At 49.0% G+C, this 15,068-nt stretch overlaps 1 protein-coding gene across 1 annotated transcript; it reads left to right on the top strand.

Moving 5' to 3' along the window:
* Positions 1-614: 614 nt before the first annotated feature.
* Positions 615-15,048, top strand: LOC132473626 (serum response factor-like). Its single transcript, XM_060073831.1, has 8 exons — positions 615-734; positions 1,411-1,431; positions 1,532-1,535; positions 4,606-5,040; positions 8,032-8,169; positions 11,641-11,829; positions 12,232-12,308; positions 12,817-15,048. Exons 1-8 carry the CDS (start codon positions 615-617, stop codon positions 12,910-12,912), a joined length of 1,080 nt encoding a protein of 359 aa, XP_059929814.1. The 3' UTR covers positions 12,913-15,048.
* The last annotated feature ends 20 nt before the right edge of the window (positions 15,049-15,068 follow it).

The following is a 15,068-nucleotide window of genomic DNA, read 5'->3' as shown; positions in this document are numbered from 1 at the left end:
CAGTGTCTGAGAAGCTGTACGGGCTAAAAGTAGAAATATACCACAAGTCATTTGTGAATTTGGAATGCTGTCAAATGACCAAGTGGCATGTTTCTCCAATTTCTCACATTTTACTGTTTTGAATCAGTATGAAGCCAAGGGCTCAATTAACTTTGTGAGAGGTTATTTCAGTGGTTAAGTGGAGATGTGAGAAGCATGTGTTCGAGCAAGTGATTGAGGTCAAACTGTGTTGACCTTTTACCAGGAACAGCCACTGTCAACTGTCAGCCAATCAGAGCTGACCAACCAAAAACCTTCTGAAGTGAAGTGAACCACTACTTTCAAGTCATTTCATGAGAACGGTGTCAGATGTAGGGCAGATGGTTGTCTTCTAAACCTTCGTCTTATCAGACAGTCCTTTTCAATCACGACCGCACACCAGAACAAACAGGATACGTAATTAGCCACGGAGAAGGGAAGGAAGAAAAATAAAGTCAAAAAAAATAAAGTTCGCTTGGTTTCTACGCTTTAACATTGCTGGGCAATGAGGCTCTCCCAGCCCCCCGCCCCCTCCCCCCCAAACCCCGCCCCTCACACACCACCACCCACCCAGACCCCACTGCTGGTGCGTCGGAATGCATGACACCATCCTGGTCTATGTTTACTATGCAGCGGCTCCACTCTGGAACGGGGAGGAGGAGCTGTTTATAGAGCCACCGTTTGCACAGGAAAGACACGGTCAAACAACGCCGGAGGTCAGCGGGGGAGCCGTATGTAGGTCAGGGCTATGGCCACTGCCTGGCAGGGCCGGTGCTGCAGGCCACGGTCAAACACCACCGGAGAACACGGTGACACAGGGCTGTCCGCAGGAGGGGATTCACACATGCCACCGCTGGGTTTGGCCGGCGTTAACACCCAGCGTGAGATGTGGTAATGGTGGTGAGGAATGAATCCGCAGAAAGGGATCTGATATCAAGAAAGTGAAATAAACAGGATCCGATGTTGGAGGCGAGAGCAACTGTCTTGTGTTGTCTAAGGTTGAACTTTACATATTAAATTACTTAAAATGGTTCACTGGAGCTGTAGTTTGTCCGATATATATAAACTTAGGTATCGTGTGTGTGTGTGTGTGTGTGTGTGTGTGTGTGTGTGTGTGTGTGTGTGTGTGTGTGTGTGTGTGTGTGTGTGTGTGTGTGTGTGTGTGTGTGTGTGTGTGTGTGTGTGTGTGTGTGTGTGTGTGTGTGTGTGTGTGTGTGTGTGACAAGGCCTCACGTCTGCTGTCGCCTCAGCTGGCGCAACAAGGGTTAATATCAACCCCCCCCCCCCCCCCCCACACACACACCCTCCGTCCGTCCACACTCAGAGGTGATCAGGTTCCCTGCCAGCTGTCTGTCCCCTCAGCTGTTGCCCTCTCCCTTATCCTCTCTCCAGTCCCCCGGTCGCCTGTCCCACGTGAACCTCATGCCCGTCCCCCCCCTCTATCCCAAACCTCAGGGCCCGGCCTTCCAGCCTCCAGGCTGTCCCTCTCCTCCCTGTGCTCACCCTTTTCCAGGACGGTCAGGACGAAGAGAGAGGGCCCCCATGGGTGCAGAGCTATTATGTTTGTAATGGTGCAGCCAAGTCACGAGTGTGTCTCTCTCTGTCTCTGTCTCTCTGTGTTTGTTTCAGCCCACTGCATTTGGCATTCTCGGGCGCGGTACGAAAAGGCAACGTCGGTTGTCGTCGGAGCAACAGATTGCAACGGCTATATATTATGAATGTTTGTTAAGGTTGTTATCGGCCACATGACTCATTTCAATGCATGCATGGCTTCACGGTGGCGTAGGAAAAAGGACCAGGCGTTCGGGGTTGGTTGAGAGAGTAGCTTAGCATTAACATTAACGTTCAGGGCTTTTAGCAGACGCTCTTATCCAAAGTGACTTACAATAAGTACAGTTATCAGAAGAAGGAAAAACAACACTATATCGCTGTCGGTACAGCGAGGATGTTCATAGAACCAAGTGCCAAGCACTATCAAAAGGTTAACCCATTCCCCGTATACAACAAAGATAGCTAGGATAAGATGCTACACAATGCTAAGTACTATTTTCTAAGTTCAAGGACGTACAGCATGCAGTAAGTGCGTGAGAGGGGGGAGGCTTTGCAGAGTCCAGGTGAACTCTGAACAAGCAAGACTTTAGTCTTTTTCTGAAGCTGGTGAGTAGCGCAGATTCGCATGTTCTTTTCTTTGAAGTGAAAGAGAGTCAACCCATTCCGATCCGCTGGTGTTTAACTAACAAGGTGAACGACCCTGGACCTGCCAAGCCCCCCCCGGGTTCAGCTCAGATATGGGCACGCGCAAAGCCATCCCCCAGCTGGCTGTAGATCAACGCCACTCGGGTCCTATTCTACGGTCCCCTCCTGTTGATGTGCCGTCGCCTGCCGTCGTCCTTGTCTCCACTCCTCTCGGGCTGTTGTCTGATTCACGTCAGAAAGGAAACACAATGGGAACCGCGGCCCCATTGTGTTCTCCCCGACACATTAGTGACATCCATAATCATTTAGTTCCTCATCCCAACCCGTTGGAAATCTGGAGTGCATTAAAATATGGGAGCGATACACTCCCACTTGTGTCTCAGAACTACAAAGGTTAAGACGTGTGTGTGTGTGTGTGTGTGTGGGGGTGTGTGTCATGTGGTAACGTGTGATTGGTGGGCCCTGAACACGGCCTACTCCTCTGCTCTCTCACCAAGTCCTGTGTTTGATCAGTCCGCTCTACAAATCAATAGCTCCACTGTAGGTGGTATCAGGCCTGCTGTGCTGACATCCCCCCAAACCCCCCCCCCCGCCCCCCCCAACATGTTGAACCCTCTGTCTGGTATCTGCCCCACTCCCCCCCCCCCCCCCCCCCCCCTCCCATCTCTCCATCCTCCATGCTCCTTGATCCTATCTGTGTTGTTGTTGTTGTTGGTTTTGTGGGGGCGTTTGGTGGCTCTTGCTCATTTTTCCAAGGCCAACTGTGATCCCCCTCCTTCCTCCACACGCTGGTGCCGCTGCTGGCGTTGTTGTGAGTGCCGGCCCCCTGATTCCTACCATCCCACCACAAAGTATTCTCCTCAGGGCTGACTTCGCTCCATCCCTCTCGGACAGCCTTTTCCCTCATTGCATCGTCTCAAGGAAGCTGGCTCTCAGGTCCAGGGGTCTTCCTTGATCTGAACGCGGTGCAGAAGATGTCCACCTCCCCCTCTCAGGGAAATAAATGCAGGGCAGGCTGGTGCTGTTCTCGGCTATAAGTGGAGCCGTTCTAAACCATCCTCCCAGCGTCTTGTTGAAGCCAACATAGGAGTGTGTAGGTGTGGACGATGTGGGCTGAGATGAGTGTTCAGTACGTGGCCTGACACCTACTGAAGTCTCCTCATGGGGCCCACGCACACGCACGCTCGAATGCACGGACACAAACACGCACACACAAACTAGACACACACACATGAACATAGCAGATTCTACTGCTTCATCACCAACCTTGCTCGGTTAATGTGTGCCACTATGTTTTTGGTCCCAATTTTGGGTCTTTATTTAGCACCAGTGAAATCTTGGTTTGAGCCGGCTTGTGTTTTCAGAGGAGTTGCTCTAGTTGTGTGCACGACTGCTGCAGTTTGGGATTTGAATATCAGGTTGGGATCACCGGCATTTAAGCAAATGTCCTATCGCGTCGCGTCCCGCGGTGACGGCTGCGGCTCACAAAGGCAAGCTCTGTCGTAGCCGAAGCCTGAAAGAGCTGCACCACGTTGGTAGGGGGAAATCCCTTGATTGAGGCGGCGAGCTGGGTCCATTAACCAGCCCTCATGGTACATACGGGTACAATTAGTTAAATCCCCCTACGATCTATTACCCTGCCCTGCCTCAGGCCTTGGTCGTTCCTCTGCGCATGACTCTAGTCTGGGCCATTCCGGTCTGGGACCCACCCATCCATCCAACCTTGACAAAGCCACAAGCCTGCTCTCTGTCGCTCCGCGGCTAGGTGCTTTGACTCCAGCTGCTCACAGAGGAGAGGGGACTATTAATAGGGCTGTTTTAGGTGCTGGCAACTGACACTCTCTGTAATAAGGCTTAACCAGCTGGTCAACCTGCCGTCACGGCGGAGCATAGTGGAGTAGAAAGGGAAACATAAGAGACCCCTCTTCCAAACAGGAAGGGCTCCCGGCTCCAGTCCTGAAGTCAGAAGAAGTTTATTTATACAAAGTGCTTTTTTTTTTCATTCTTTCTCCACTGTAGTCACTGATTGGTGCACATTGCTCAGTAAGGCTGCAGCCTTTCCACCCAATTCAAAGCACTAACGCTAAAGTGCTAAACCACAGTTCACAGCCCTGTCTTGGGTGCAACGCAATCCAGATTGCCAATGTTCTCCACATATGAATATACCGAGCAAGCCAGAGCATGCCAGCGCACAACCTGTTGGGTTCTGTCCGGATGGAGAGATCATTGTTCAGTGTTCTGATTTGAGCATGAATTTGCCGGATGTTTGTAACGCCGCCAGCATGAGCAGGATGTTAAGGCCGATGGGTGAAGGCCGATGGGTGAAGGCCGAGGGTGGGGGCCGAGGGTGGGGGTTGAGGCTGAGGATGAAGGCTGAGGTTCGAGGCTGAGGGGGAACGAGTTTGCGGACAGTGTTGCCAGATTGGGCCAGATTTCCCACCCAATCTGGCAACATCGCTCACGGAGATTTTAGCTTGTTTGTCTATATTCCACATCCTGTAGGAAGAACAATTATACAATCAAAAGTTAAACTAGTCCACTCATGGCTCCTCCCCCCCCCCCCCCCCCCCCCCCCCCTCCAGGACACGCTGAAGCCGGCCTTCACGGTGGCCAGCCTGCCAGGGGGCGTGGTGACCAGCGGGCAGTCCACGGTGCCCACCACCTCCACCAGCATGCAGGTCAGCAGCTCCTTCCCCATCACCAACTACCTGGCGCCAGTCTCGGCCGGCGGCGGCAACTCCGGCGCCAACGGGACCCTCCTGAAAGCCGGCGGCGGAGCCACCTCGGGGGTCATGCAGCTGCCGGGGGGATTCACGTTCATGCCAGGTGTGTGTGTGTGTGTGTGTGTGTGTGTGTGTGTGCGGGCGCTGATTGAGGTTCCATTTCATGCTTCATTGACCAAAGGTGCTTCTCAAGGAGTCTCCATCACACTCTAATATAATATCCACTTTTTCTCTAAACTGAAATTGTGACGCCGGCAAAATGAAAGGCGAGGTGGAAGGTCTGGGAAGATGACTGAAATTGAGACGCTAATGCTAACAGTGATGCTAACCCTCGATATGATAAAAACTAATAGTTATTTCACCGGCAAATGTTTACTGGTTTGTTTCGTTGGATCACCTCGTATTCAGCCGAGTCAACCACAGTAATAATAATATCGATGATAATAATAATATAGATACGTGCTAGTGTGCTTTGTGACGTAGACTTGTTGCTTTATTACGGAAACACCATCCATGGCTGAAAACACCATCATGAGGTTTCTGATGTGAAAATGTTGTAGAGAGATCGCGACGATGGGGACCACTCAACATCCACTTTTGGTCTTCTGTGTTTGAAGTAAGGCTCATGACAAGACCCTCAGCCCCGCCCCTCAACCCTGGTCCTGTCCTTTTGTCTCCCCGTCGATTCTCTCGCCACAACACCTCATAACCCTCATCGTCTTTGGGTGCCATTCATTCATTTATTAAAGAAGATATATATTCATATTCAGGTCATGCTGAGGGCTACAGCCTTTTGAAAGCTCTGTCAGAGGAATAATTAGGCTTGCAGCGCACAATGGACTCGGGCCAAGAGCTGAAGAACACTGCGCTGTAATTAGTCATGAATATTCGAAGGAGGACAGACGGTATGAGCCCCACTGTTTACAATGGAGGTGCTTCTCTCTGGAGGACACGGCCCATCCTGAAGCTGGACACGGTGTGCACATGCACACATGCACGCACGCACACACACATACATGCAGTCGCACACACATGCATGTACTCACACACGCATGCATGTACTCGCACACACACACATACACTCGCACACACGCATATACTCACCCACACACAGACATGCATATGCACACTTATGCACTCACACGCACTCGCATGCACACATGGACTTGCGCACACACATGCACTTAAACACACGCACACGCGCACAAATACACACACAGAGGCCATGTTTACTGCTGCTTGAACCAAATATGACGTAGGACTCCATGCTAGGGTTCTAACAGGGACGCCATACTAGGGTTCTAACAGGCCTCTGACTCGATAGTAAGGCTGGGTATCATGGCCAATTTCCTAAATCAATTCGATTTTGATTCGTAAGGTTCTGAATCGTTTAATCACGATTCGATTCAATCTGCTCTTAAGTAATGAAAATGGCTCAACTGTGTTACAAAATACAGATGTACTTTATTTTTTCTCTTCATCTTAAACAACAGGTTTTAAGTGCACACTTGTAAATTGGACAGTTTAAACTTGAGCTTTAAACAAAAACTGTCTCAAGTCTCAAAAGTGCAATTTTGAAATTAGAAAGGAATAGCAAGTGAAAGTGTACTTGAACTACAAAACTCCATCACTGCAAATTGCATTAAGGCATCGTTTATTAAAGTGCAAAAATAATAATAATGGTAACAAAACAGCAAAAAAAATCGATCTCATGCCCTATGAATCGCTGTTGCAAAATTTTAATGAAATCGAACCAAAATCAATTAAATCGATTTTTTTCATCCAGCCCTACCTGATAGTATTCTAAACAAAAGGACCTGCTGTGAGGCTCCTTATGTGTGTGAGTTGTTTCTAATGCTGCGCAGAACAATCCTGTATTGTGTTCGTGTACAGCTGTGGCAGCATCCAGTGGCTGGGGGCAGACGGAGAAATAGAATACCGCTGAGTTGACTGATGACTGAAGGAACAAGCCGGGCAGGCCTCTCTGTGTTGAGCTATCCTGTGGTGTTTGTTATGTCTCTCCCAGTCTCTTTAGTTCCTCTGCATTCATTTCCCCCCTTTCATCACGTATTAAACACCTTCCACTTGTTTCTCCTTCACTCTCGCTTTCTCTCCCTTCGAAGCTCCCTTGTGTGCAACACCTTAAACTTTTCTCTCTTTCTCTTTCTCTTTCTCGCTCTCTCTCTCTCTGCACCCTATGCCGCTCTCTCGCTTCCTGTCTTGCACCCCCTGTCTTGCACCCCCTGTCTTGCACCCCCTGTCTTGCACCCCCTGTCTGGCACCACCTGTCTGGCACATGGCAGGACTGGCAGGTGGAACAACAGACCCCTGCCCCCCCCAAGCGCTGACCACGGCCCCAGTAGACGGCCTGCCCTGGGCTGCTGCTGCTGGGCCCCCATAAAGCAACTGTTTGGAGGAGCCTGTGGACAAATGGGACGGGAACCACAATATTTACACTCCGTTTGAGTAGGGTTCAGAGAGTAGGGTCCGACGGTGGGAGAACTCGAGGATTTGTAAACGAAGGTTATGCACGTTTCTCGAAACGTTGACGACAAGAAAGGCCATATCGTTTTTGTTTTTTGTGTGCGTTCTAATGCCCCTTTGACGACCTTTCAAATTATCCACCTGTGAACAACGATGTCGTAAAACAATAAAGCCGGAGGTGGATTTGGTTTTCAGCCACGCGTTTTGCATTGTGAAGGGAATTGTTCACACACTTGTGTACAAACACACCTGTGTACTACATGCGTTACTGGAGGACTCCCCAAGAGCAGTACGTTTCAACCCGTGCTGCTCAAACCACCAGTGGTACATGAGGGTACTGCAGGTTGTAGATGGGATTTTATTCCTAAAAAATATGCATTTATTGTAACATAAATCTAAATATAGAAGAAGTAGCTAAAGGCAAGTACATCTCCAGCCTCACCAGCGCTAATCCATAACTAACTAAACTAAACGCACCTAACTTGTCTCTTCCTGTATGTCTGTTTGATGGTCGGTACTTCATCCGTCTTTCTGTCCACTCATTCGTCCGTGTCTCCCCCCCTCCCGTTACACCCCCCCCCCCCCCCCCCAACGGCGTTGCCCCCTCCAGCAGGCACAGCCCTTCCCCCCGGCACCCCCACCATTCCTCTGAGCCAGCTGCAGCACCACTCTCTGGCGCTGGCGGGCCAGCACGCCGCGCAGGGGGCCCAGGCCGTGTTCCGATTCCCCGCCGCAGTCTCCCTCGCAGGTGACCCCTCCCCCCCACACCACCCCACTCCAACCCCCACCCCAACCCCCGCCTTCCTACTGCTGCTGCTGCTCGTTAGCTTCTCGGTAGCATCTTGCTAGCCCAACGCTAGCATCTGGCTATCCCCTACGCTAGCCTCTTGCTAGCATTTCGTTAGCACCTCGCTAGCATCTCGCTAACATCTAGCTGGCCCCCACGCTAGCCCCACGCTAGCCTCACACTAGCCTCGTGCTAGCCTCTCACAAGCCGCTATCTACTATCTGGTTAGACTCTCGCAAGCCTCTCGCTAGCCTCTCGCAAGCCTCTAGCTAGCATCTTGCTAGCCCCTGTCTCACATCTAGCAGGCCCACAGACACACCCAGGTCCGCGGCGGCTATCACTATAAAATTAGTCCAGTGGTTCCATTCCGTTTTTGGACCGTGACCCCGTTTCCAGCTCTGAAGACCCCTAACTTTAACTTGATGCATCTGCTTCAACATAAATAGTTATTACCTAAACAACAGCTGCGGTTATTATCAAAGTCCCGGTGAACGTGATGGCATCGCCCTACCACCAACCCATGGATCAGGAGTCGTTTGCTCGTGGCTCTGAGTCATAAGCTTGTCAGTATGTTTATGCTGGAAGTCTATGAGACCTTTTCAAACAAGAGGAATCAAGCTTGGTGGGGTTCCCCGACTCCACAGCTTGGAGCCACTGCACAAGCGTTGAGGGGGGCCCGATTACAACATTTGATTCGTCCTAATGTGTCTCAATAGGTCTCTCACGATAAGCATGTGTTTTAATTACTATTATTACTGATTTGTTTGTCCTGTGCTTTGATTTGGGGGTCAGAGAACAGTTTAGCCTCTCTGACGTTCAAACACACTCTGTGTTGCTTCTAAAAAACAAACATGGATGCATCCGTTTGTTAATGTCTCTCAGTAGAGCGAGGGTGAGGCTCAGGTCCACACTACAGTTGGAAAGGGGAACTGGCCTGCAGATACACAGGCGCTCTGAGGGGAAGATGTGGACACGGTTTGGGGGTTGGGGGTTGGGGGCGGATGTTTTAGTTGGTGCGTGCGTGCTCCAGAGAAGTCCCACGCCATCTGCACCGGTACGACCCCCACTGTGGGCAAGGAGCAAAGCGTAGTGGCTAGGGTCTGGGGCTTCAGATGTCAGGTCGAGGATCCTGGGTCTAGAGTCCCTGGTCTAGGGTTTCAGATCTAGGGTCTCAGGTAGCGGGTCTAGGGTCTCCAGTTTAGAGGTTCGATTCCCTCAATGTCCGCCGCCTAGCCTGTGAGCCTTCAAATAACACACACACACACACACACACACACACACACACACACACCTCCAAGCCTTCAGTCAAAAGACAATTTTCTAGTATGGCAACATACTAGACAATAAAGCTTTTTGAATCTTTGAATCTTTTAGCGCAAGAAGCCTAGCCCCTAGCCTTGTGAAACATCCTGATCTAGAGAGCTTGGTTCCTCTGTACAAAGCAGACCTGCCTCCATCCAATCCTAAGCCTCAACCAAAACTTGAAATATGTTAGGACCAATCAGGGCTCAGGGGAGGGAGATTCAGATCTTGAAAGACAAGGGCTGTGTTCCAATACCCGTACTGTCCGTACTGTTCCAATTCAGATCCGGCGAAAAGAAGTATACTTCAAGGACCCGGATGCCGTACTCAAAATGGGCTAATCGTGAAGTGTGGATCGAACATGGGATCGAAGCATGGACATATTAAAGGATGGACCACAGACCGAAAATGGCCGCCCATTCATTCCTATGGAAACTGCTCAGTGGCGCAGGGCATCATACAGGAGTGATTTGCTTCCGCGTTATGTGGCCAAGACACGTGACCTAGTCCGTGACGTACCGGATGCAGAAATATAGAACTGATACCGTAATGCACCGCTTCTTTGTCTTTGGATCTTTTGAATAAATGGATCAATACATGATGAATCACAATGATCGCAAGCAGAGGACCGTGAGAGTTATTGAGCAGCAGATGAACCAGTCCAAAAAACGGAGCACTGAACTAGGCCCTCTCGGATGCCATTTGCTTCACTACGACTCCTTTCAGCTGCACACCCCTCTTCCCCAGCGAGATAACGGCTAATAAAACGCTTGAGGTGGCGTTAAGGAAAGAAAAAACTTACATTTTTTTAGGACATGGCATGAAGGTAATTATGAGCCTTTGATTGATATCCAGAATTTTTTTGCGGAGACACAATCCTGTTCCCCACTTGTATTGGAGTGGACGGCGATATCTACTTCTGGGCCACCTGAAATGACGGACCCCCGTCCACAGCCAGCTTAAACAGCTGCAATACCAGGCTTGGCCTCTGAGCACTGGTGGATTGCGGAAGTATGCGCCTATCCTGGGGGCCTGGATCGAAGGACACTCTCCGTACTCAACGGCAGCCATCTTAGCTACGTAGCGGAAGAGGCGGAGCCAGGCTGAGCCAAAGTCGGCGCATTTCCCACATAGCCTGCATTAATAGTCATTTTGTAGTTTTTATAGTTTCTATAGCTTTTTATAGCTGCTAGGCGTAAAGAGTTCACCGTTCAAAAGGGATGTTTATTGCGGGGGAGGAGCCGCGGCGGCAATCGTGATCGTCATTTCCGGTAAGTGCACCACGGAGTACTCGATTTGGAACAGCACTCACATCTGAAAAATTACCGTACTCAAGTGAGTACGGATAGTGCAGATAGTGTACTTCCTTTAAGTATACTCATGGAAGTACGGGTATTGGAACACGGCAAAGGTCTGCTGATGAAAAACAAAATAGCTAAACAAGAGACTAAATAATGATGTTGAAATATGAACAGAAACCTTCATTCTTTTGCTCTACTTCCATCCGGCTTAGACAAGAGCTGAGAGTTCTTAAACGGTGTAAGGTCGCAATGACTGCACATGTGAGAATCCGGGCGTTCTCACAAGGCTACTGATATGAACAAAGTCTATAAAAATGAAACACGGCAGAGAGTCAGACTGACACAGGCAGATCTTGAGGATGGTAAGTAGGGATGTGAGGTTGTTTTCAGTAGATGGTCTTGTGCTCAAGATGCAATGTGTACTTTGGTTGCTCTGCACAAAGTTTGCGGTTTTGTTCAATTTCATGAAAATAAGGTGTATTTCTCTGAGATATACGTATTGTCAATGGTCCTTAGTTCTTCTTGGCAGTGACCATACAAATGAGAGTGACGATTTGACACAATGGTGCTCAAAATAACAAAAACGGCTAAATATACAAAACTTTACTCTGTTAGTCCAGTTTATTACTTCAATAAACTAAACCAATGCTTCAGAAACTCAGTCTTAAATGTGGCCAAACATAAACAAAAACGTAGTGCGATTTCACACGCAGACAAACGGTACCGACCTCAGCCCAAGAGCGCAATCTGGTGGCCAGAGTCTGAACTTCGACGCCCGTTCCGTTTATACTTCCTTTCCAGCATTTCCTTTCCTCTTCTCTCCGTGCAGCGACGGCGAGCATGCCGGCCAACATCGTCACGACGTCGGGCTCGGCGGGTCACATGATGTACCCCAGCCCCCACACGGTGATGTACACCTCCTCGCCCGCGCTGACTGACGGGGGGCTGGCCGTGCTCAACGCCTTCTCCCAGGGCTCCTCCTCCATGCACGTGTCCCACGGCCAGGGCCAGGACTCAGGTGAGACTTCAAGACTCCCCCTTACACCCCAAACAGTGTCTCGTACTTTTACCCATAGGACCCTAGAATAGGATGCCTAGCCCCTGTCTGCTCATTATTGACATGTATCTTAAAAATATTATTAATTAACAGTGGTGTATACATAGTTTTTTATGTGAGGCATTTTTCCCACATTTGTTGAAATCAGACAGAATTCCATGAATCAAATCCTCTGACAACTTTTTTTTTTTGTCTGCGTGCGTGTTTTTCTGCATGCGTGTGTCTTTGTGTGCGTTTGTGCTTGTGGGTCTCTCTCTTTGTGTGTGTGTGTGTGTGTGTGTGTGTGTGTGTGTGTGTGTGTGTGTGTGTGTGTGTGTGTGTGTGTGTGTGTGTGTGTGTGTGTGTGTGTGTGTGTGCTCCCAGGTGGCGTCCCCCAGGTGTTCCTGGCGGCCCCTCCGGGCTCGGTGCAGATCCCCGTCTCAGCGGTGCAGCTTCACCCAGTACGGCAAGATCTCCATTTCACAAGTGAAACTCCCCTATTCTCCCTCCGCAACCTGCATGCCACTGAGTGCCACTAACGCATGGCGGCGGCGGCCCCTTGTGGCGGGCTCTGACACCCAACGTTCACACCTTACATCAACCACTTGTACTCGGGCGTGTGTGTGTGTATGCGTGTATGGTTCGGTCTGTGTCTATTCTTTGGTCTGTCTGTTCTTGTGTCTGTCTGTGTTCTTGTTTGTGTGTGTTCTTGTGTGTGTATGTGTGTACTTAAGTGTAAACATTTATACTTGCATTTATACTCGGTTATTAGCTGCACTATTTTACTCTGCAACAACAGATTGCACCATTTAGAGTGTTGCCAGATGGCCCAGTGTGTGTGTCGGCGTGTTTGTGCGGCGGTATCCCACCAGAGCGAGCTGCTATCCAATCAGGCAAGGTCACGTGACCGCCCCCGCCTGCCACCGGTTGGTGCGTTCTAACGTGGGCGTGGTCGTCTCCCCGCCGCAGATGGTGATTGGACAGCAGTCGAGCGGCAGTAGCAGCACACTGACGGAGCTGAAGGTGGTGAACCTGGACGCGGCCCAGGGCTCCAAGGGGGACTGACGGGCGGAGGGCGCGCCCTGCTGGGGCGGAGCCGCCGGCACCCACGGACAGACCCACTGACACATGGGACGGACTGAGGTTTCTATTTATTGCTGCCTTCCTCTGCGAAACCGTACGTCACGGCGTGGCCTGGCGACACAAACACACACATAAACAAACAGACACACACACAATCAAGGGCCTATGTGTTGCTTATCCATGTGAGTTCATCTAATATATATTTAGATAGATATATATATATCTATATATATATATATCTATTTGCTAAATAAATATACTGCGCTGTTCACCACGGCAGTCATTGTAACCTTTTTTCTATACCACAGATGGTGTTGTTGTGCTTGCGCATGCTTATTTTGAAATGAGTCAGCGCGCGCACACACACACACACACACACACACCCACACCCCACACACCCCACACACACACACACCACACACACACACACCAGCCAAAGAGACATTCACTTGTCTGAATGTTCAAGTGTGCGTAGTTTGTGTATTGCGTTTTTAATTGTGCGTATTTTGACATTTGTATTGTGGTGAGGACATTGATATTGACTTTATTTGGAAAAAATGTACATAGCACATTTTTCTAATTGAAACTTTGTATTTTGGCCTGTTTAAGTTTGTACAACAGCATGTCTGTTTTTGTTTAGTTTTTTTGTACGTCGTTTTGTATCTATATGGAAATGGTTTGCATAGCGAAACGATCAATAATAATTAATATTTGAAGATAAATAATATACAAAGATGATTGTGATTTGAGATGTCATTACATCAACCCAGATAATTTTCCATCTGGAAATGATGCGATAGATAGCATCTTTAAAAATGTGATATTTCGCTGAAATAATATTTTACGTATACAACGCCTAACGTAGTGATAGTTATTACTTCAATATCGTTTCAATTATCTGTCAACTAAAGCAAAGAATACAGCTCAGATTAACAACAGTCGTTACATTTTAAACCCAGTTGAACTTCATTGGCTGATATTTGCACTATCAAGACCATTAGCAGCATTGATTTATTTAAAGGGAACCTGACCCCCTCTGTTGGTTTAAATGGTTTGGCGGTGGCATTTATATCATATTCCCTTGCAGGTAGCTATTCTATCACACTCGTGAGGTGATTGGGTATCAATCAATCAATTTCATCAAATAGTGAGTTAACGATGAATTAAAATCAAGGTATTTTCTTGACACTGCTCACAAACGGCCTTAAGTGAACCCATCAACCTGCTATATTGTACAAAGCAACATGTGAATGTAAATCTACGACCCCTATGCTAAGACAATAGACTTTATGAACGAACCGTGTCCCACTTGGTTTCCACACACAACGGTTCCGTGGTGTAGAACGACAACATTGCCGCTGGGTACACACGCATCGCTTGTATTTTTGAGTGTTCAAGTTTATATAGAGGCTATATTTTGTGAAAGGAATTAAGGCCCCGATTATATGTGCAGACTGTGCACGATTCTCCATGATGTTATGAGGATGTTTAGTAACAGAATGAACCGCTGTGCCTTTTTGAATTCCGCGGCTGTTTTCCCATGACGCGCTCTTCGTACAAGGGGCCATGTCGGATTTGAATCTCTTTGTAGGGCCCTCTGACGCAACATCTGACCTATTGCATGATACTCCTCACTGAGTGGGACAGGGTTTGGGAATCCAGGTGAACACGATGTGCCACATGACCCGGCATGTCAGACTGTGACTGAGAGCCAACGGGGGGGAACGCCACATACGCCGATGGACCCATGCCAGGCATCGCTGCATGCTCATTGGCTGGCAAACGACAGGAAGAGGTGTTGTTGAAACTACTGCTTTCTTTCCGTGCGTCTGTTCATGTGGTTGTGCTTCGGCTTCGATCCCCCGCAGAGCTGTTGGCTCGGTTCTGACGGGGGAAGAGACTGTTTAGGATCAGCGGAGACCGCTTCTGTGCCGGCGTTTACACTCTGAAGTATTAATAACTTTCAATATCCTCCATGCTTATTTCAGTGCCACCGAGAGCTAAAAAAAAAAAAGGTATCTATTTTGGATTTATTTTTATTTAGTCTTTTGTTTTTTGGGATCTTTGTGTAACCTTATGTACAGACTTTTGTATTAAAAACAACAAACCAAGCAATGACCATGCGTCGGGCTACAGAA

Source organism: Gadus macrocephalus, chromosome 15 (genome assembly GCF_031168955.1).
Source record: "Gadus macrocephalus chromosome 15, ASM3116895v1".
NCBI classification, from domain to species: Eukaryota; Metazoa; Chordata; class Actinopteri; order Gadiformes; family Gadidae; genus Gadus; species Gadus macrocephalus.
The sequence above is the reverse complement of the archived record's forward strand: the minus strand, read 5'-3'. Positions and strand labels throughout refer to the sequence as shown.

Bases quoted from the DNA above. Each gene is read 5' to 3' on its own strand.
- LOC132473626 (XM_060073831.1), top strand. From the start codon at position 615: ATGCATGACACCATCCTGGTCTATGTTTACTATGCAGCGGCTCCACTC. The intron at 735-1,410 runs GTCAGCGGGGGA...TCCTCTCTCCAG, and splicing joins ACGGTCAAACAACGCCGGAG to TCCCCCGGTCGCCTGTCCCA. The intron at 11,830-12,231 runs GTGAGACTTCAA...GTGTGCTCCCAG, and splicing joins CGGCCAGGGCCAGGACTCAG to GTGGCGTCCCCCAGGTGTTC.